General features: G+C 36.3%; 3 protein-coding genes across 5 annotated transcripts in view; 2 read left to right on the top strand and 1 right to left on the bottom strand.

The window, feature by feature from the left end:
- Positions 1-9: 9 nt before the first annotated feature.
- Positions 10-7,300, bottom strand: LOC107691502 (serum response factor-binding protein 1-like). Its single transcript, XM_016490120.1, has 3 exons — positions 7,214-7,300; positions 4,742-5,402; positions 10-1,752 (listed from the first exon to the last, which is right to left on the bottom strand). The coding sequence occupies exons 2-3, from the start codon at positions 5,387-5,389 to the stop codon at positions 241-243; spliced, it is 2,160 nt and encodes a 719-aa protein (XP_016345606.1). The 5' UTR covers positions 5,390-5,402; positions 7,214-7,300; the 3' UTR covers positions 10-240.
- A 90-nt stretch (positions 7,301-7,390) lies between these two features.
- Positions 7,391-19,046, top strand: LOC107691503 (macoilin-1-like). Its single transcript, XM_016490121.1, has 11 exons — positions 7,391-7,578; positions 8,736-8,877; positions 8,987-9,113; positions 11,321-11,444; positions 11,911-12,089; positions 13,280-13,790; positions 13,868-14,026; positions 15,799-15,981; positions 16,138-16,258; positions 17,585-17,759; positions 17,844-19,046. The coding sequence occupies exons 1-11, from the start codon at positions 7,499-7,501 to the stop codon at positions 18,044-18,046; spliced, it is 2,004 nt and encodes a 667-aa protein (XP_016345607.1). The 5' UTR covers positions 7,391-7,498; the 3' UTR covers positions 18,047-19,046.
- A 2,361-nt stretch (positions 19,047-21,407) lies between these two features.
- Positions 21,408-22,986, top strand: part of LOC107691509 (low density lipoprotein receptor adapter protein 1-B-like) — a 16,046-nt gene continuing 14,467 nt past the window's right edge. Inside the window, exon 1 of one of the 3 annotated variants that reach the window (XM_016490130.1) lies at positions 21,408-21,919. In XM_016490130.1, coding sequence (XP_016345616.1) covers positions 21,835-21,919 — 85 coding nt within the window. In that variant the 5' untranslated portion in view covers positions 21,408-21,834. The remainder of the gene's footprint in view (positions 21,920-22,986) is intronic. The other 2 variants (XM_016490129.1, XM_016490131.1) reach the window with 2 other exon arrangements.

Consider the following 22,986-nt stretch of genomic DNA (forward strand, 5'->3'; position numbering starts at 1 on the left):
GGGAGCTGTGTAACAATTAATTAAAAAAAATTAAAAACACTTTTTTCCAGTTTTATCTATGAGATATATATTAGACATGACAGGAAATTCACATTGGCTTTGAACATTGCAAGGAAACAAAGAACAACTGTGTTTTACATCTGTGTTTTAATACAAATTCACAGTAAATAGTTTCACAGGAAGATTTTTTTTTTATGTTTTAAAATATAAATGCATCAAATGAATTTGAGCAGATTCTTCTTAATCATCATCATCATCAAATCTGATCTTTTTCCCTTGGAACACTGTGATTTGTGCCTGCTGTTCTTTTCTCTTTCTGCTAGCCTCCCAAGAGGGATGAAGGGACTGCTGGGGTGGGTCTGACATCCTGCCAGGTGGACCTCTAGGATTCCGGTTCTGCTCAAACTGTGGCCTTCCCCTCCCTGCCCCCGAAGGTCCCGCTTGCCTTTGTCCAGCAACTTTAAAAGTCTGTCTGTTGGGATTGAATGGACCCGTCCTCCTGTCAGTGCCAAGGTCTTGGCCTTTATATTGAGCTGCTTTCATCCTACCCTCAGGACCTTTCCTCTGGTTCTGGAATCGAGAAGGTCTTGCGCCGTCATCGCGAGAGCCAAACTTTGTTTTCTGAGAGGACACGCTAGATTTGGACAATGCTGAGCAAAAGACAGACTGTAATTTGCCAAGGTTTGTCTCATGAGGTTTGCTGGTGGCCTCCTTGTCAGTTTTTTGAAGCTCACTCTTTTTCTCCTCGACTTTCCCTTGGTTACTTTTCCGTTTCTTGAATTTGCTAACTTTGCCCAGAAAGAAGTCATCATCATCACTCTCTTCCGACTGAGACGACTGCTTATGGAAACGTTCCTCTGTGCTGTCGTCGAAATATTCCTTCTCTTCCTCCTCATCTGATAAATCACTCTCTTCATCGTCTTTTTCTACCTCAGCCCTCTTGGTCTCAGGTAGGTCTTTTTTCTTTTGTGGCTTTAAGGTGGTCTCAGTTTCTTTGCTTGCTTTACCAGCATTCTTCTTGCTTACAGTTGAAGACTTTTCAGAAGAACTTTGGACATTTAGAGCCGTGGCCTCTGCTTTCTGTGATTTCATTTCGACCCTTTTGGATTTTTCTGAAGATGTTGTGATGATCTTGGATGGTGGCACCTTTACAAGATCAGAGTCTGTACTTTCTGTGAGCTCTGCAACACTAGACTTATGGATCTCAGTGATAGGACTGTTCAATTTTTCCTCTGCCACATCACCATCCTCCTCACGGTCATCACTGTTGTGGTCATCCTCTGGTTCCTCGTCTTCCTCATGTTCCTCCTCCGGTTCCTCATCTTCATTCTTGGACTGCACCATATCCAGTTTGTCAGTCTTTTTCTGCTTAGCTTCAGCAGCCTTTGCTTTTTCTTCTTTGACCTTCTGGTGCTTGTTGATGAAGCGGGAATGTGTGGCGATATGTGCAATGGCTCTGTCCACTGGGCTTGCCTGAGGGTCCTGCAAAATCTTATCAAAGTTAACATTCTCCTCAAGTGCAGTCATGGTCACCTGATCTAGTTTAAGGCTCCTTAAAGCCTTGATTTCTTTCATGATTTCTGCTGCTCTTTCTTGGTTTTCCTTCACCTCAGATTCCTGACCTTTCTTCTTCTTCTTCTTCAGAGCAGCCACTTGCTCTGCCATTTTACTGATGATCAGCACCCTCGTCCTCTTCACTTCCTTCCTCATCCTGATCACCTCCTCTGGGATGGCCACGGTTTCAGATGATTCCTGTAAGAGGCATTTATTTCAGAATAACCTTCATGTAAAGAGAACTTTAGTGTAATACTGTTTACAGCCAGAGTGAATAAAAGCATCAATTTCAATGGAATAATTCATCTATAAAGCAACATTCTTTCATTATTTACTCATCTTCATTCAAAAACTGTATTCTGTTGTTTTCCAGCTGAACACAAAATTGAATTTCTGAAGTATGTACCTCAGTTTTGGGGTCACGGTTCTGTATGATTTCAGTACAGCAGAAAGAATCTGTCCTGTTTTTGTTTTTTTTATATAAAGAGAAGCTGCAACATTTTTATTGTGAAGGTTCTCATCTGCACTGTGAATTCAATTAAACTGCATCATAATAATCGTTTAACCTTAATCTAAGGCTCTGACAGTGCAGTGGCTTAGGTATGTTGAAAAGATGCTTAAATCCAGTGTTCTCTGTGAATGAGAATGATCACATACACTACCATTTGGTTTGTCCCTTTGTTCACAAAGGCTGCATTTATTTAATCAAAAACACAGTGAAAATAACAATACTCTGAAATATTATTACAATTTAAATTAACTCTTTTCTATAAGAACATATTTTAAAATGTAATTTAGGTCACACTTTAGTTTAGGGACCAATTCTATTCCAACCAATTCCAACTTTGAAAGGAATAGTTCACCCAAAAATTAATTTCTGTCATTAATTACTCACCCTGATGCCGTTCCAAATTCATAAGACCTTTGTTCACCTTCAGAACACAAATTAAGATATTTTTGATGAAATCCGAGAGCTTTCTGACCCTGCATTGAGAGCAACGCAACTACGTAAGGACATCGTTAAAATAGTCTTAAAACTTTTTTTTTACTTTTTGTGCGCAAAGAAAACAAAAATAACAACTTTATTCAACAATTTACTCTCTCTCGTGTCAGTCAACGTGATGTTTTGTTTTCTTTGTGCACAGAAAATATTCTCGTAGCTTCATAAAATTAAGGTTGAACCACTGATGTCACATGGACTGTTTTAACAATGTCCTCCTTACTACGTTTCTGGGCCTTGAATGTGCTAGTTCCCTTGCTGTCTATGGAGGGTCAGAAAGCTCTCGGATTTCATCAAAAATATTGTAATTTGTGTTCTGAAGATGAACGAAGGTCTTACAAGTTTGGAACGACATGAGGGTGAATAATTAATGACAGAATTTTCATTTTTAGGTGAACTATCCCTTTAACTTCATCTTTTGCCACAAACTCTTAATTTACTGCTTAGAAATAGTTAGTCAGGTAGTTGTTAAAGGCACAATATGCAAGATTTTTTTTTTAATTAAAATATCCAAAAACCACTAGAACAGTTTTATATATTTTGCGGACTTGTGTACTTACATTATCCCAAATGTTTCGAAGAATGTTTAAATCCAGAGAAATAAGCAATTTTAACTAGTGACACGGAGCGTGTCCATAGTATATAATAAAAGCGCCGCTGCTTTCGAGCCGTGTGTCACGCTCGTTCAGTGGCCTCGTTTTGCTTCGATGGCTTTCAGCCTCACCCTGTTTCATACTACGACGTTAATAAATCTTTAATACATTAGCTCATCCATGAACATGATTTCTGCCCGAGTCCCATCGGATTGCTTCGGCTGTGGGGATGAAGACGACAACTCCCATGATTCCACACTCAGTCACGACGTCATCTAACTACACCTTTGTTTCTTTTGAATACGCGCCCTCCAGTGGCAAAAAATTACATATTGTGCCTTTAAGTTTAGGTATGGGACAGGATTTAGGGTTCTAAAATATGGTCATGCAGAATAAGGCATTAATGCGTGCTTTATAAATACTAATAAATAGCCAATATGCTAGTAATGTTGCTAATAAGCAACTAGTTAAAAGTGAGAAATGGTCCCTAAACTAAAGTGTTGCCATAATTGATTCCTGTGATGACAAAGCTGAATTTACAGCGTCATGTGTGATCAGTGTCACATGATTGATCCTTCTGAAATCATTCTAACTGAGATAGACTTGCTGCTCAAGAGAATTTTTTATTATTATCAACTTCGAAAACAGTAGTGCTGCTTAATATTTTTGGGGAAACCATGATGCATTTTTTCAGCATTTTTGATAATAGAAAGTTCAAAACAACATTTGATTTTTTTTTTTTTGTAACAAATGCCTTTAGTCACATTTGATCAATTTTATGGATCCTTCCTGTATAAAAATTAATAATTGAATTAATAATAATAATACTGGACTTTTGAACGGTATTGTGTCTGGATTAAACTATACTTAACTAGAAAAAGTGAATGTGAAGAAAATAAATTGTGTTTTAAAGTGTTTTTTTTTTATGTTTCAAAAAAAAAAGTTTAAATCTTGTTTTCAGCATCAAATCCCAGGTTTCAAATATCCTGTTTTATTACATGTAAGCAAAAATTTATTTTCAGGTATAGTTTCAAATTTTCTGGTTATTTTTGGACTTTGGCCTCATTTTGTTGTGGGAATATGAATATGGAAATTGGCCATGGTAATCAAAATTAATTAGTTAGATAATGGCACTCATCTATCAACAGTGTTGCCAGATTATAGTAACGTTATTGTCATGGTACACATCTTGGTACACATACACATCTTACCTAACACAGCATGTGTAATGGAGCAACGTTTGATTTGAAAGAGTGCAGAAAGAAATATTGTCAGTGAGTATTGACTATCAGTCTCTTCTCCACACAAATCTATCATAAGACATCAGAAGACGAGAGAAGATTGTGTGAAGATTCTCCTTTTGTGTTCCACTGACAAAATATCAACATATGAATTTGAAGCAACATGAGGTTTATTCATTTTACGTGAACATGAAACATTATTTCAAGAATTTGTGTTATTGTATAATGAGATACAGTGTGTTCTATTTGGTAAGTAACATGTAGTTATAGTTTTTATAGCTTTGACCAATTATTTCACCTGTACTCAACCTAAAATAAAATAATTTCACAAACACCAGTTAAAATACACTTACCTCAACTGTTAGGGATTCTTCATTCTGGCACATTTTGGTCTGTTCATCTGTTGTCTCTAAACTCGTCTTCTGGCTCTCCTGTGAAGAAACATCAATCTCCTTTTGCCTGTCTTCTGCTGTCTTTTTATCACCCTCATCCACCTTCAGTTTCTCATCATCAACTTCATCGTTTGATTTCTCTGAACCCACATCATCATCGCTGTCTGCTTGTGCATTTTCTGCATTGCTTTTTGCTTGTTTTTCTGGATTTAATGCATTTATTCTCTGTTCTTTGAAGGCTTTGATGGCTGCCTTTATGCTCTGGATTTTCTTGCTGAACTGTGGGTGCGTGGCGATGCGGGCGATGACTCGTTCGGACAGGCTGGCCTCTTTATTCCGGCACACTTTCTCAAAGCTGATGTCCTTCTGTAGGGCGACCTTGGTGACGCTGTCAGAAGTGACAGCTTTCAGCTCATGGATCTCCTCCCGAAGTCTAGCTGCTCGCCTGCGGAACTTCTCCAAGTCTGCCTCACTACCTTTCTTCTTCTCCAGGACTGAGATCTGACGGATGAGTTTGCGGATGAGAAGCACCTTCACCCTTTTAACATCCACCCTCATTTTGACCACCTCATTGCTGAGGTTCAGTGCTGTAGGCATCTTTGTGTGCATTCTGAAAACTGAACTGAGAAAAGCAACAAGTCGTGTAAGTGTGCTAATGAAAGGTGATTATTTATTTATTTATTTTTATGTTTTGATATGTTTTAACATCATCCTCATTAAACCGTGCAATCTTAACATTTTCAATTTCAGTGACTGGCTGTTACTTGCTCACAAATACTACCACAGAAATACTATGAAGGTAGAATGACGTCAAAAAGATTTGCATACGCAGGGTAATATTTGTGGAAGTGTACACAAGAGCCACCTTATTCTTGTAGCCAATCAAATGAGCCTTTCGCTGACTCTCCAGTTACTCTTATCTGATTGGTCCAATAAACACATCATACCCAAGACATTAATCTTCATTTAGTATTTATGCTTACAGTCTTATGTACACTTCCACAAATATTACCCTGCGTATGCAAATCTTTTTGACGTCATTCTACCTTCATAAATACTACCACTACAAATATATATATACATATACAACCCTCTACACTGCGAGTAAATCACTCGCATATGCGACTAAATCTTACTCTGGGCGACTAAATAACGTCTAACATTAGCCATTGGCTAATAAATTCTTAGATTTTACACGCCAGTATGTAAAGTCTGGCGAGTAAACAAAACAATTTACTAGCCAATGGCGATTATATTGCCAAGGTGTGCTTAGAGGGTTGATATATATATATATATATATATAAAATACTAACAGTAAATATAATACAATTTTGACCATTTTCTATTTCAGATAAATGATCATTTACCTGGAATAGAAATATTTTGCAACATTATGAATGCCTTTACTGTCACTTTTGTTCAATGCAATGCATCTTTCAAAATGAAATAAATAAAAATCTCACTGACCCCAAGTTTTGAATCGTAGTATATCTAGACTATTCCTAACTAGAAAAAAAGTAATTGTAAACCAAACAAATGTCATTGAAAGTGTTCTTTATTTATTTTTATTAAGATTTTTAACGTTTCAAATCTTGTTTTCAGTATAAAATCACAGGTTTCAAATATTATTTTAATATTATAATAAATTATTATTATTATTTTAAGTAAAAATCTATTTTCAGTTGTACAATTTCATTTTTTTTTTACTTTTTTTGCCCACATTTGTTGTGAGAATGTGGAAATATATTTGCATAATATTATAATATATTTATAGATATTGTGACAGTATGCAAGATATTTAATAAATTTTAAGTAAATATGACTGAATTTACATATTACGTAAAATGTACAGCACAGTGATCATATTGCATCATAATTGCAGTGATGTTTGTGTAAATCATCTTAAACAATCTTTAAGAGTTCAAAACACTTAATGTACCTTTAAAGACAAGTGAAATGTCAAAAACTAATGCTGAAAAAGTATTTCCATAAATGCAATATATATATATATATATATATGATTTAACATTCACAACAATGCAATCACATGGCCAATTTTGTGTAGGCCTACGTAATGTTTTATTAAAACTGAGTACTGTGCAACGCAAATATAATGATCAGAATCGTGAAACCAACACTAATCTGTGAGCGACTTACAAATAACTCAAGCAAGCAGCCTTAATAAACAAAGACATAACTTCCCCTCAACTTACACTTGCAAAAATGTTATTAAAATAATCATTCATTCTCGCGACATGTCTAACAAGTTCGTATTTCTTCTCGTCCAGCTCAAGCATGGCTGAAGGCATGTGTTGGCGTAATCCAAATTGCTCTATTTAAAAACACCCCGTTTACACAACATGCCACCAGTTTTACTTGAGGATTACTATGGAAAACATCACATCCACAGTTTATGTCAACGTTTACACTTACCTTCACAAAATAAACACGAAAATCAGAAAATCAGAGTTGCCTGCTCAGGACGCCGCCATCTTGCTTTGGGAACGTAGCGCAGAGCGTACGGCGTCGTTACGTCACGAGGCGTCCACAATAAAAATGGGAGGGCCTCACGCAGACTGTTTTTATTTATTTCTTTGTGTCTAGTGGAAGGAAAACACTTGACAGTCCCGCATACGCGTAGCGATGCGCATCAGTGTTAGGACGGTCACGTAGTTTCCCCTCGAGTGTTCAAAGTTACGGGAATATAAAGGGTGGAGAATGAAGCGGCGCAATGTGGACTGCAGCAAACTCCGTCGCCCGTTGAAACGGAACCGAATCACCGAGGGTATTCATAGCAGGTACGGACGGAGAAGCTCCCGGGCACCGACTGCACCGTAATGGCGTCTCTGAACTGAGCTCGGTCGTATATGAGCTGTCACAGTCAGATACAGATGACAGTTCAGTGTGACTCCGGCCTGAGTGTGTAGCATATGTGTGGATGCTGGCGTTTGTGTTTCATCCATAGGCTTCAGTAGTGCAGGATATGAAATAATAAGTATTACATATAGTACTAGCCATGGCATGAATGCTCTTATGCAGTTGTCTTTTATAGCCATCATCACTGTGCTCTGCTGGAAGATCCAACTTGTGCAAATGTGTTTTGGATCATGATAGCTGGTGCTTAGCTGCTCATTGGCTGCTCAACCGGCTACAATATAAAAACAGCTTGACCCAACTGGTAGCTGGATTGTTGCTGGTCCACCAAAAAAAAAAAACAAAGCTTCAGCTCGATCTTACAGTGGGGCATTGAGATGTCATATATGTTGATGCCACATTATTGTAACGTTCCTGCCACCTACACATATGTTTTGGGTTAATGTAATGAAGGTAATCTTATACCGACTGGTTGTTTTTAGGTTGTTCTTTTTCTAGAAATGTTTAGATTAAACTCTGCAATTTAATGCTTCGAGTGGGGGTTTATTCCACATGACACTGTGTTGGCCGAGGCCTTATATCTGTGGTCCCATCTGAAAAATGAGTGTATGTATACACACCACCAAGATCTGCTCAGCCAAAACCTCATCTTGGCTGAGTATATTTGAATAGTTTTAATATATGAGGTTCTTTCAGTTAAACACGTCAGGAAAAGACCTGGAAGAGTCATGGAAATGTGATCTGTTAACAGTCATGGAAATGTCTGCAGTGAATGTAAATGTCTGTGGTTATGCTCTTGGATGCTCACACAAGCTTCCATTAAATGTGATCATTTTAGAGACTTTTGCACACACATGTGTATAATATTTAATTAAGATGTAATTATTTAAAAATATATATTTATTTATAATTATATTTATTTGTATTTACCTGATATATTGCTATAAATCCTCCCTAGAAATTATTTTAAAAGCGCTTAAATGCAGTAATTATGGACGAGTGGAAAAGTAATCGAAATTCATTTATAAAAAAGGTTTGCTTAAGATTTGTATTATTCTTATGATTTCTCTTGATCTGGCAGTACCTTCCTGTACCTGAAGTTCCTGGTCGTTTGGGTGCTGGTTCTGTTGGCCGATTTCGTGCTGGAGTTCAGGTTCGAGTACCTGTGGCCTTTCTGGCTTTTCATCAGGAGTGTTTATGATTACTTTAGATATCAGGGACTGGTGAGTATTTGACTCAGTTCTTTGTAAACCAGCATTGTATACCTCTTTGAATGACATGTTTTACACAGGTTAAATCGATCATCTCTACACTTCTCGTCTGATTCCACAGGCGTTCTCTGTGTTCTTTGTGTGTGTCGCATTCACATCAGACATCATCTGCCTCCTGTTCATCCCCAAGCAATGGCTGTTCTTCGCTGCCAGCACGTATGTCTGGGTACAGTACGTGTGGCATACAGGTAGGTCAACATTGCTCAAGTCCCGTCTGACATTCCATGAGTATCTTTTTAGGAGTAAAGCTGCTTACACTCTAGAGTTGATTGAATTTCAGAGAACACTAAAAACAGTCCAATCAACGGAGATTGGATGTGGATGGTGCATTTGCAGAGAACGCCTGGGAGAAATGTGTTTGCGAGAGCAGTGCTCTATCATGTAACCAAAAGTTAGGCGTCCATTCACCAATGAAAACTGCAGACATGTGTATCCAGCTGTGCTTTCAGAAACCCAATTGACTGTTTTCTGTTTCATTTGTTCCGCATTTCTGTCCATGAAATGATCTGTCAGAAGTTTTGCTAGCGTGTAAGCGTCCTAAAGCCTTTAGCCCTATTCGCACGGGATTAGTATTATCTGGGGACCTTGTGTGATTTTGAAATTACCCCCCCACATCCGAATTTCGTGTGGTACATTCGCACGGGATAAGCGAAGCCTGTGATTTTACTCGAATTTACTGATTTATCTCCCGGATACCCGGATGTCAAGGCTTTGAGAGTCCTGTTCTATGGTCCGGTTAGATGGATTAAAAAAAAAAAGAAAATATAGTTTAGTGCGCTGTGTCATTTACATTTCACCAGGTTAAAATAATATCTCAAGCTTTGTGCTTGACTTATTTGTAACCCATTAATCTCAAAACTTTTTCAGCTTTCTCTTTCTGCAAATTGTATGGTGTAGCGATATGATGACAGCACCCAAAATACTATCAAACACTCCAAAGCAACTCCATTCTTCGCGAAAGATGGATAAAAAGGCGCACAGCAAACAAAAACCTCGAAAAATGATATTTGACCCGCCAAATGCTGGCCGAATCACAGAGATGCCGATTCGCACGGGACTAATATTATCACAGGACCTCGGTGTTCGGCGAAATATGGTAGGTCATTTGCGGGGGAATTTTTACTTTACAAATTACAGACATGGCCGATTCGCACGGGATTAAGATCACATACAACCTCCGCAATTATTACAAATGACTGGAGGTCACTAGGTAATACTAATCCCGTGCGAATAGGGCTTTTGTCGCTGATTATTCAGGGGCATAATTCAGGAGCATTCTGCTAAATATTACGCAACTGTTCACTTTTCTGATGTTAAAAGGGCTTTTCTTATGCAAATGATACAATTTAGATCTCTCTGGATAGTCCTTTATCTTGAATGTGTTTGATGATTGCATAAAAGAAAAATATGAGCAAGTGGTATCTTTTTTTTTTTTTCCCCAAAGCACTTGTTTGTGATTGACATCATAGTTTATGTACAGCACTGTTCAAAAGTGTTTTTGTTTAACTTGATCAAACATGCAGTAAGACAGTGATCTTATGAAATATTACAATTTAAAATAATCTATTTGAATACATTTTGAAATTTAATTTATTCCTGTGATAAAAGCTGAATTTTCAGCATCATTACACCAGTCTTTAGTGTCACATGATCCTTCAGAAATCAGTATAATATGCTGATTTGCTGCTCAAGAAACATTTACTATTATTATCAATGTTAAAAACAGTTGTGCTGATTGTTTGTTTTTTTTTCTTCCTGAAATTCTTTGAATTGAAAATAGAAAACAGCATCTGAAGTAGAAAACTTTACATTATAAATGTCTGTACTATTTCTTTTGATCAATTTAATGCATACTTGCTGAATATATATATATATATATATATGCTTCCATGTAGAGATTTACCTTGCTCTTGTATTTGAACTCTTGAGTGAACAGCAGAGTGCTCCTGTCATTATATGTCCTTTTCTTGGGTCGTTGCAGTGATACCTCAGGATAGAGGAGGAAAATAATTGCTGACACTGAGTGATTGTTCCTTGAATGCTGCTTCATTATGCCTTGAGCTGTGACTGTGATTGCTCCTGCTGACACACAACTTGCAGCGTGTCTCAACAAGAGAGGGTGCTTTCAGCAAACTAGGTTTTTGTTTGCAGCTTAGAGCTTGTTTTGTGAAACCTGTGTGACGATATTGATCTCAGAAAACAACCGGTGGCCTTTTATGCAACCTCTCAGATGTCCGATGACCCTGAAGGTCACTAATGGGCTAGAAGTCATTATAGTTTGAAGAATTATGCATTCCTAGATATGCCGTAAGAATGTCATAACTATTAACAGCAGGCTAGAGATCAGTTGTCGAACATTATACGTAGTTTTCCCTCTCTCTCGTTCTATTTTCAGAGCGAGGTGTGTGTCTGCCGACTGTTTCTCTCTGGATTCTCTTCGTCTACATCGAAGCAGCCATCCGATTCAAGGATTTGAAACATTTTCATGTAGACCTTTGCCGTCCATTCGCAGCTCACTGGTAAGCTTTGCTCGCATTTTACTCGCCCTCATGTCATTCCAAACCTTTATGATCTACTTTCTGTTATAGAACAAAAGAGGAGAAATTCTGAAGTATGTTCATGCTGCTCTTTTCCAATCAATAAAAAAAGCATGAACTTTCTTCACAATGTATCCTTTTGAGTTCCATGTAAGAAGGAAAGTCATAAAGGCTTGCATAATTTTGGGTGAAATATCTCTTAAAGCACGAAGTCACACCACATTATGCTTCACAAATTTTTGATTCTTAAACATAGCTGATGTAACTGTACTACTTATAACGCAAAGTCAGCTTTGTATTTGTAAACGCACTGGTGGCGTCTCCATAGCAGCACATGGGAGTGTTGCCATTATCTGAAGGTGACTGATGTTGAGTCATCACTAGTTGTACCAATCATGCTTTTTTTTTCTGTTTTCTGTAACATGTTGTTCTAACCCTTTCATTGCAGCATTGGCTATCCCGTGGTGACGCTGGGCTTCGGATTCAAGAGTTATGTGAGCTATAAGATACGTCTGCGGAAACAAAAGGAGGTGCAGAAGGAAAATGAGTTCTACATGCAGCTCCTACAGCAGGCCCTGCCTCCAGAACAACAGATGCTTCAGAGACAGGAACGAGAGACAGAGGAGGGTAAGATCACTGTTTGACCGGTTTGATAATACGGTCACATCTTCTTCATTTGATTAAGAAGACAAAACTATGACACAAAGACAAAAAAAATCATCCATGATGTATATATGAATTTTGAATTGAATAATTAAAAATTTTACACTACCGTTCAAAAGTTTGAGGTCAGTAAGATTTGTTTCAAAAAGACGTTTTTTTTTTTACTGAGCAAGGGTGCATTAAATGTATGTGACAGAAATGAAATTTATAATGTTACAAAAAAATATTAATTTCAAATAAATGCTGTTCTTTTAAACTTTCTGTTCATCAAAGAATCCTGAAAAAATGTATAGTTTTTACAAAACTATAAAAAAAAAAACAGTTTTCAGCATACTACAATATAATAATAAAAAAAATGGTTCTTGAGCAGCAAATCAGCATGTTAGAATGATTTATGACGGATCATGTGACACCGAAGACTGGATTAATTATGCTGAAAATTCAGCTTTGCATCACAGGAAGATATTATATATTCAAATAGAAAACGTTTTTTTATTGTAATAATATTTCACAATATTACTGTTTTTTTTGTTGTTGTTGTTGTTGTTGTTTTTTTTAACTGTATTTTTGATCAAATAAATGCAGGTTTGGTGAGCATAAGAGACTTCTTTCAAAAACAAAACAAAAATATCTTAACTTCATTCTAAACTTTGAACAGTAGTGTATATTTTTAGTAATATATTTGATCTATTATGTGAAACGGTACAATACATTTGAAATATTTCTAACTATATTTATTGCATGATTGATTCAACAATTGGAAACCAGTTGTCATAAACATGGTTATTTTGCAGTTTTATTAAAAAATTTTTATAATTTTTGGCAGCCCAAGCAAAGAGATGGTAAAAGTCCTGGTTCATTCATAACACTGGGAATGAAAGGGTCAACTTTAGAGCATTGCAATGTAGGAAACAGTACTCAGTGAGTGGGTTTTAGATGTATACCAGAAATTGTACCTAATGGTATCTAGGTATTCCATGCATACAGAAGATTTTCATATTGTGCACATTAAATATCCTGCAAAAATAATATCAGTCATATGGTTGTACTACATAACCTATTCATTTGCATGATGCTTTCCGACTTGTTTCATTTGTAGTCCTACCAGTCAGACAGCATTGCCTTGTAACCTTAAAATCTCATTCATTTGGCAGCCACCTCAAAAGGCATGTTTGAAGCAGACTCGTTGATAGTGGCTCAGAACGGCACTGCTATTACCAAGAAACTGCCCGTCTCTCTGCCTGAACTGGAGTACAAGGAGAAGGGCAAAGACGGGGGGAAAGACAAAAAACAGCAGCAGCAGCAGCACAGCATAGGAATAAACAACAACATCCTACAGACTGTAGATGCTAAACTACAAGACATCGAGTATATGGAGAACCACCTAAACACTAAGAGACTCATCAACGAGCTTGGCAGCAGTGCCGAGAACCTGTTCCAGAGAGAGGAGGTGGGCGGTGGAGGCGGAGGCTCTGCCACCTCCAAACATTACAAAAACTCCTCCCCCCATAGCCACAACTCCACCAATGGCAGCGTACCATCCTCCTCGTCCAGTAGGAGTGAAAAGAAGCAGAAGTGTGCAGGGAAGAACCTTGCACCTCACAGAGATCCGATGGAGAACTGTATACCTAACAACCAGCTCAGTAAGCCAGAAGCATTAGTGCGGTAAGACTCCTACTGTGGTCTGATTCAGCCATTGGCGTGCATTCGTCCTGTTTATTCCCTTTTTCTCTGTTTGGCAGGCTTGAGCAGGACATAAAGAAGTTAAAGGCTGACCTGCAGGCGAGCAGACAGGTGGAGCAAGACCTGCGCAGTCAGATCAGCTCCCTGAGCAGTGCTGAGAGGAGCATGCGCTCTGAGCTCGGCCAGCTCCGCCAGGAAAACGAGTTGCTGCAGAACAAGTGAGAAATCACCTGCTTGAAGCATAATAAAAGTGGTTGCCAATATGTGCCAAAACACATTTTAAATGAGACTCTAACTCTGATTAAGTGTGGACCACAAGACAGGTGGTGTTTTTTATTAAAGGTGAATACTAGTGTCAGTTATTTGAATATGTAAGACAAAAAATTAATCATTGATATCACAAATCATTGTGATTGGTCAGTCCTAATCAGCGCTGAGAAAAGTAACAGGTTGCAGGTAGGGACAATCATTTACACCTGCATAAAGACCATTCAACTAAAAATACAATGTGAAAAATTTAAATAGTTATTTAGACCAGTGTTGTAGGGGTGGGTGATATGACCAAACCTTTTATATCGCGATATGATACATTTTATTTCATGATAATGATATATTTCACAATATTGTTATTTTTGCTTTAAGTAAGGTTTTTATGATATCAACATTTTTTTTATACCATTTGAAATTTCATAATTCTCATAATCAATTTCAGTTGCACAAAACTAATGCTAGCCTAGCTAACATAAGTAAAAAAAAAAACTCAAGCTTACTGAAGACAAGCAAACAGTCAGTGATAATATAAGAGCAAAGAAACTAATTACAAATAATAGGACAAAAAACTACATTAGAACAAAGACACAAATGAAGTAGACATATGTGTAAAATTAAGAAATACTACTTAAATTGAATGATATGTGTAAAATTAAGAAATACTACTTAAATTGAATGTTATGTACAAAACACTACGTAGACTTGTACGTAGATTTATTCCTACAAAAGTGATTCAGTTGAGAGCAGCGAGATATTTTCTCTTTTTTTGTTTGATTAACATTAATAATATAATTACAGAATCAAGTTTCCATCTTAAATTTGTTTTACAGATTTATTTTTTATTTTAATTTTCAAATTATTTGTCTAATATATAAAATAAATATAAATTTAATTTCAGCAATTGTTATGCATGTGTTTTTGCTATTTTTAAATTTGATCAACAAATCAATATGACCACTGAAAATGACAACAGCACATTACAAAATGACTACAATTTCAATAAAAACTGAAAATATAGAAATAGAAGCTCATTCAGAATATTAATAAATACTATAACAGTATAAAAATAATATTAAAATGGCACTGATTTAGACCCATGGTAACTGACCAGTTAGAGATTTGTTTTTGTTTTTAACCAGTAAATCCCATCAGTAATCATTTTTAATAATATGTGACCCTGGACCACAAATCCAGTCTTAAGTGTCAATTTTTCGAAATTGAGATTTATACATCATCTGAAAGCTGAATAAATAAGCGTTCCATTGATGTACGGCTTGTTAGGATAGGACAATATTTGGCCGAAAATCTAAAGTCTTTAAAGTTGTCCAAATAAAGTCCTTAGCAATTCATATTACTAATCAAAAATGAAGTTTTGATATATTTACAGTAGGAAATTTACAAAATATCTTCATGGAACATGATTGTTACTTAATATCCTAATGATTTTTGGCATAAAAGAAAAATCGATAATTTTGACCCATACAATGTACTTTTATCACCTCTCGTACATTAAAATCTCAAGCTCAAAGTAAAAAAAAAAAAATGTCTGTTTCCAAGGTCCCCAATTTTATGCTAATCACTACAATTGTTAATCATTAGTAGAGTACTAGCTAATTATTTTCTTGTGGGAACACCTGCCTATGTATCATCAGATGCACATTTCCATCTCTTTACCTGCAGTTGTTTATGCCAGTGTTGATTATGTTTGTCTCTGTCTTAGGCTTCATAACGCTGTGCAGGCCAAGCAGAAGGACAAGCAGACGATTGTGCAGCTGGAGAAGCGGCTCAAGGCAGAACAGGAAGCGCGAGCCGCAGTGGAAAAGCAACTTGCAGAAGAGAAGAAAAGAAAGAAGATGGAAGAGGCCACAGCTGCACGTGCTGTCGCTCTGGCGGCTGCCTCCAGGTGAGACTTAGACAAATAGTTCTCCCAAAAATATGGTCTCAACCCCGTATTCTGTGGAATAGACTTAACATGGTTATTTGGTGCTGTGTGTGTTTGTGCATCTTGTTTTTGTTATGTCTTTGTGCTGGTGGGCTTGACTCTGGCCTCCCTTCACAGAGGAGAGTGCACCGACTCACTGAGGAGTCGCATGCGTGAGCTGGAGTCGGAGTGCAAGAAGCTCACACATGACATGAAGCTAAAGGAGGAACAAATCAGAGAGCTTGAGCTCAAAGCGCAAGTAAGCCAGAACCCCTGCTGACATGCTGCTTTAATATGCTTTTTAGCAATATTATATAGCAATATTTAGAATAAAGCATTCAGGGAGGGATGGCCTTTGTGAGGCACAGAATAAAAAATAAAAAAAGTTGGTGTGTGATTTGTAAAAGAAAGTTCTAGACATTTAAAATCAACATGAAATCAAATTTTTTTTTTTTTTATTAATTTACTGATTTTTGTTTTGTTTTGTTTTGGTGTTAGTGTGCACTATTTATCAGTGCCCAATTAATCCAAAGAAATAATGTCTGTCTTTTGTAATTTTTCATCAAATATAACTTGTTCCACTGCTGGACCAACTTTCTTGTTCAGCTGATGTTGTCTAGGCCATGAAGGCTTCTGGATAATGTTAACTCAATAACCAAATAACTGTTTAACCGATTTAGTGATGCAAAAATAGTGTCATGAAAATACACCACCATTCCAAAAGATTGGGGTCAGTAAGTTTTTCTTTTAATTTTTTTTTAATGATTATGAGTCACAAGTCTCTTCTACTCATCAAGGCTGCATTTGTTTGATCAGAAATACCATAAAAACAGGATTATTGTGAAATATTACCATTTAAAAATACTGTTCTGTGTTAATAGATTTTAACATGTAACTTATTCTGATGGCAAAGTTGAATTTTCAGCATCATTACTCCAGTATTCAGTGTCACATGATCCTTCAGAAATCAATAATTTACTGCTCAGGAAACATTTCTTATTAATATGTTGAAAACAGTTTCGCTGCTTAATGTTTTTGTGGAAACCTTGATACATTTTTCAGGATTTTATGATTAATAGAAAGTTCAAAAGAACAGCATTTATTTGAAATAGAAATCTTTTGTAACATTATAAATGCCTGTTGAGTGCTTATAAGTATTTTAATACAACCTTGCTGAATAAACTTAGTATAATACTTTAGTATTTTTATTTTTCCTGTGTACTTAAAATTTTTAAGACTTGAATTGGTACTGATTCGTTATTCATTTAAAAATATAATTAAATATACACTTTGCAAGGTTTTTTTTTTTTTAGCGATATTTGGTCTGATTTGGCCTGATTCCTGGGACAAAGTGTTTATCCTCTTCACAACTGGCTGCAAATTCTCATTCAAGTCTGGAAGCAGCTTCATACAGTTCAGATGGATAAAATCTAACCCTAAGATTAATTTACCTCTTTATTTATTTTCCTCAATATATTCTGTTTCACTCAGCAATTCATCAAATTCTAGATGTAACTAACATAAGTTGTGAATTGTGTTTCATATTGACTGAAACATACCTTCATATACTTAACTCTATGTGCAGGAGTTACGCAAATATAAGGAGAACGAAAAGGACACGGAGGTTCTGATGTCAGCGCTGTCGGCCATGCAGGACAAGACCCAGCACCTAGAGAACAGTCTGAGTGCTGAGACCAGAATCAAACTGGATCTCTTTTCAGCACTCGGAGATGCCAAGAGACAGCTAGAGATTGCTCAAGGTCTGCCCCCTTCCGGTCTTAATATATCTCTTAGACTTTTCTGCTTCCACTCACTACCCTATTCTCTATTTGTCCTGCACACAGGTCAGATTTTGCAGAAGGAGCAGGAAATAAAAGAGTTGAAGCAGAAGATCGCAGAGGTCATGGCGGTCATGCCCAGCATCACCTACTCGGCAGAGACCAATAGCATGACCCCTGTGACCCCACATTACTCCTCCAAGTTCATGGACACCAGTCCTTCCAGCTTGGACCCCAATGCCTCCATCTACCAGCCGCTCAAGAAGTGAATGTCCAGTCACATCGTCCACTTTGCTCTTTGATAGTTCAGTATGCAAAGCAATGGGATGGGGTAGTATTTTTGTTTGATTTACCCTTCCTCTGTTAGTATGGCTCTTCTTTGTTGTTGATTAAAATAAGTGGAGGAATAGAGAGGGGAAAAAAATGAGAAAAAGGGATGTCTCATTGACCAGAACTGCCTTCCTTGTGTTTAAGGTTACTTTTGAAGCTCTTACACCTAAAATCTTTTCTTGGTAACGGCACTTTAGCCTGTTGTGGTTCTTTTGTCGTCCTCCATACGTTTTGTGAGGCCTTTATGAAGATCTTTCATGATTTTATTTAGCACCTCCTCATCTATGTGTTGAATCTGAACAGTTTTATGAAATGGTGGCATGACTTCTTTTACTCTCCTGGTATAAGCGTACCATCTTTAAGTTAATCGAATGTAAAAAGAAAAGGGAAAATGTATTGAGATGAGACCGAAGTATTTGTGATGGAAAAACATTGTGTTTGTTGCAATGGAGTGATTAAGAATGCATTTCAGTTGAAGTATGACCATAGTATTGTACATCTCTGTTTTTCAAGGGAGGTAAAAAGCATTTCATTACAGATGTTGGATCTGAAATTGGAAATATTTTAGGTTTCTGTTCCTCCCGTTGCTGTTTTCTAAGAAGTCGAAGACTTGGAAAAAAAAACCATGTATTTAAAAAGGGACTGATGTTCACATTGTATTTGTTGACAAAAATGCTGCATAAATATTCGGGAATGTTGTCGTATTTTGCGGTCAATGCAAGTCCTTTTTGTTACTGGACAAAATTGAAATAGAATTTAGTTGAAACCAGTTGAAAAGCTGAACATATGATGTCTTGTTTGCCAGTTGTTATGTTACACAGTGCCTTGAAATATCTTGTTTAATATATTCTCACACACTTCCCATGCCATATTCGCCCACGCCTAGAATCCATCTGATTGGTCAGCACAGCACATGACCCGTTTTTTAATTTTTTAATTTTTATCTGCCGTCTTGTTGCCATGTGTTTTGTCAGGGGGAAAAAAACATCCCGGTAACAGCAAGCCCACTCTAATCCACTAGATATTATTTGTCTGCTGTTTTTGTCATGTCTCTGATTTACATTAACATGCTCATTGCATTTTATAATACTTGCTGAATGCTTTGATTTTGGTAAAATGTGCCAATATTTCTTTGAGGATAATGCAAACCATGGGTCATTTCATAGCGACATCATTCAGTGACTGGGATAACACCTAAAAATCAATCCATTAACGAGTTCTTCTTCAGTGGTTTAAGGTTTGTGTCATGATGCAGGCAGAATATGCTTGTTTGGTTAAGTCCTTGTTTTACAACAAGGCTTTCTTTTGTATTTGTCTACCTTGGGAAAGTATTACTGTGGATTGCATTTGGTGTTTTTATGGTAAACTTTGTGGAGAGTAAAGAACACACCTTTGTTTCTCATTGTTTTTTTTTTTAACAAAGCTAAATGTTGAGGTTATGTTTATGTACAGGGGTGTAAAGTACCTCAGTACTGTACTTGCTTTGGAGAATTTGCACTTCATTCAAATGCTATTGAAATTGAATACTTTACAATTACATTTACAAGGGGGGGGAATTATTTTTACTCCTTTCAGTTTCATTTCGCATTCCAAATACGTAATAAGTGATAACTTATATCTTTACTTATTGTTTTATCCTTTCTACACTTCTGCCAGTGCTATGAATATTTACAGCAGTCAAAGAAATCAATTTTAATGTAGGATTTAATTGGCTACAAATCTGGTTGTTCGTCCTTGTGAAAAGACAGCAGGGTTATTATCATAAACAAAAACAAAAACCATAAAATAAATAAACATTTTATTACATAATAGAACTTTTTTTTTTTTATATTTTGTTTCAGCTAGTTGTTAAGGCAGCATTTCTCATTTTGTTTAGTTTAAGTTGAAGTACTAAAATAACTCAAACTAAAATGTAATAATAAACTATATAGACAAATAAAAAAATCAAAATTACAAAAAAAAATTAAATTAAAAAAGAAGAAAATATAAAAATGAAATATAATTAAAAATACTATAACAATGCCTTAGAAAATGTTTAGCAGACTTTAACATTATTATTCACACTAATTATTCTTATTCAAGTTAAAAAAAAAACTTTAAAATGCTATAAAGTACATGAAATGAAGAAATCATATTTATTTTTATTGTTTGCCTCCTCGATAACTATTATTTCTGTTTGTTTCCAAGTCTCTGTTTATTAAAAAGCCAAAACAGCCAGCTTTGTCATAATTTTGCTTTGCAAGAAATACTGGCCTTATATTGAGAGACCTTCAAATATCTTATATCTCAAAATTTCTGAAATATCTTACCTTATTTTGAGGGGCCTTCAAATTGTGTTGTGTTTTTTATAGCCATAGTGGAACATAATAGTTGATTTGATTTTGTAATTTCATCGAAACAAGCCCGAGTCTCAATAGAGGACCATTTCTTCTACATCCGCACGGGGGCGATAAAGAAGTACTAAAATAACTCAAACTAAAATGTAATAAACTATATAGACAAACAAAAAAATCAAAATTACAAAAAAAAATTAAATTAAAAAAGAAGAAAATATAAAAATTAAATAATTAAAAATACTATAACAATGCCTTAGAAAATGTTTAGCAGACTTTAACATTATTATTCACACTAATTATTCTTATTCAAGTTAAAAAAAAAACTTTAAAATGCTATAAAGTACATGAAATGAAGAAATCATATTTATTTTTATTGTTTGCCTCCTCGATAACTATTATTTCTGTTTGTTTCCAAGTCTCTGTTTATTAAAAAGCCAAAACAGCCAGCTTTGTCATAATTTTGCTTTGCAAGAAATACTGGCCTTATATTGAGAGACCTTCAAATATCTTATATCTCAAAATTTCTGAAATATCTTACCTTATTTTGAGGATTCACACTAATTATTCTTATTCAAGTTAAAAAAAAAAAAAAACATTAAAATGCTATAAAGTACATGAAATGAAGAAATCATATTTATTTTTATTGTTTGCCTCCTCGATAACTATTATTTCTGTTTGTTTCCAAGTCTCTGTTTATTAAAAAGCCAAAACAGCCAGCTTTGTCATAATTTTGCTTTGCAAGAAATACTGGCCTTATATTGAGAGACCTTCAAATATCTTATATCTCAAAATTTCTGAAATATCTTACCTTATTTTGAGGGGCCTTCAAATTGTGTTGTGTTTTTTATAGCCATAGTGGAACATAATAGTTGATTTGATTTTGTAATTTCATCGAAACAAGCCCGAGTCTCAATAGAGGACCATTTCTTCTACATCCGCACGGGGGCGATAAAGATGAGCTCAAGAGATTCCACTATGCTCGTGTCATTTGTTTTTCGTGGGAAACACGGACGGTGTCCTAAACCTTATGAATGTTGACTCGTCAGGCATTATAGGGAGGAATGAACACATTACGGCGCACATACCAGGTTCCTTCATACAAACCCGCTGTCTGTTAAGACGTTGTTTGATATTCGCGCGTCATTTCAAAAAGCACACATCGGAGGCTTCCAATGGATTGTTTGACGCCGTTGCCATAGAAACAGAATCTTTGCGCCGCGTACCTCGAACGTCATTTTGATTGACGGACGAAACGCCGCCCAGGAGACGCGGAGGCTCGAGCATTCCCACAGATGTCGGCGTCGACACGGCCACAACAAAGCTGAGAGAGAAGACGTAGTTCATGGCCAACAGCAGCACCTGAAGCCCCTTCCCCGCTCATAAACCTAGCCATGGATGTGCTGAAATCAGCCAGAAGGGCTTTTATTCGCAGTCCCAGCCTGACCAAACAGTCCCGGAGCTCAGGCAAACACCAGAGTGAGTATTTGTGTCAACAGCGAGACTTTTGTTTGCGTGTTGTCTATCCGTTAGCATGTAAACATGTTTGTCAGTAGCGTTAGTCATGTTTAGTAATGCACTCAAAAGATGGCGTTTTCCCTAATAACGTTAGTTGTGAAGCTTTATTAGTAAGTTTGTGGGTAAAATGTGTTTTTTTTAACTGGATCTTGATTATAATTTATACAAATTCTCTGCAAAAGTTGTTTAATGAAACACACCGATGAGTGTTTTCATCTGTCGACGAGATTCACAATCTTCATGCGATACTAGATGTTTTGGGGTTCATTAATAGTTGACTCAAAGCCTGTTGAGCTACCCATCTAGACAGCAGTAATGTCCAAAAACGCTCTCTACATTTTGAGAAATGGCTTTGCCGCCATCATCAGCCCTCAAAACTCCAAACATTGTATTTTTGCAAGCTTTTTTTTTTTTTTGTTAAATTATTTTTAGTGCGAATTTTGGGAGGGGGGGAAAAGGTTGCAAAATTTTTAGTGCGAATTTTGGCAGGGGGGGAAAAGGTTGCAAAATGCAAGTACATATTTTCTTGGACCAGGAGGCTGGATGTGGGTATGTTCATCTCAGAGCTGCTCTCTGACACTCTGTAAAGATCCTGAGATATTTCTACACCTCTCTGACCTCCTGTAATATATTCTGGAAAAGCACATGCAGAGGCCCACAGTGCAGTGGCTTTGACCTTTATAAATCTTCAAGCGAGATAACTACAATTTCAATATTTTCTGTATCTCTGAGGGCTCCTCTGACTCTCTTTAAAGTTTTAGTAGGATACATCCAAAATATTTAGGAATAGTTATCTGTGCAGTATGAATTGTTTGAATAAAATACAATTTTGACCAGTGAGGCCCACTATTGATTTTTAAAATGTAATTTTGTCTCAGATTTACACTACTGCTTTAGTTTGGTGTTGGAATAAAAACTAAAAAAAATAAAGACACATTTTATTTGATCAAAAAATAGAGTAAAAGCAATATAAAAAAAAAAAGTGTCATTTAGCAGACACTTTTATCCAAAGCGACTTACAAATGAGG

The sequence above is a fragment of the Sinocyclocheilus anshuiensis genome, unplaced genomic scaffold (assembly GCF_001515605.1).
Source record: "Sinocyclocheilus anshuiensis isolate Anshui unplaced genomic scaffold, SAMN03320099.WGS_v1.1 scaffold162, whole genome shotgun sequence".
NCBI lineage: Eukaryota > Metazoa > Chordata > Actinopteri > Cypriniformes > Cyprinidae > Sinocyclocheilus > Sinocyclocheilus anshuiensis.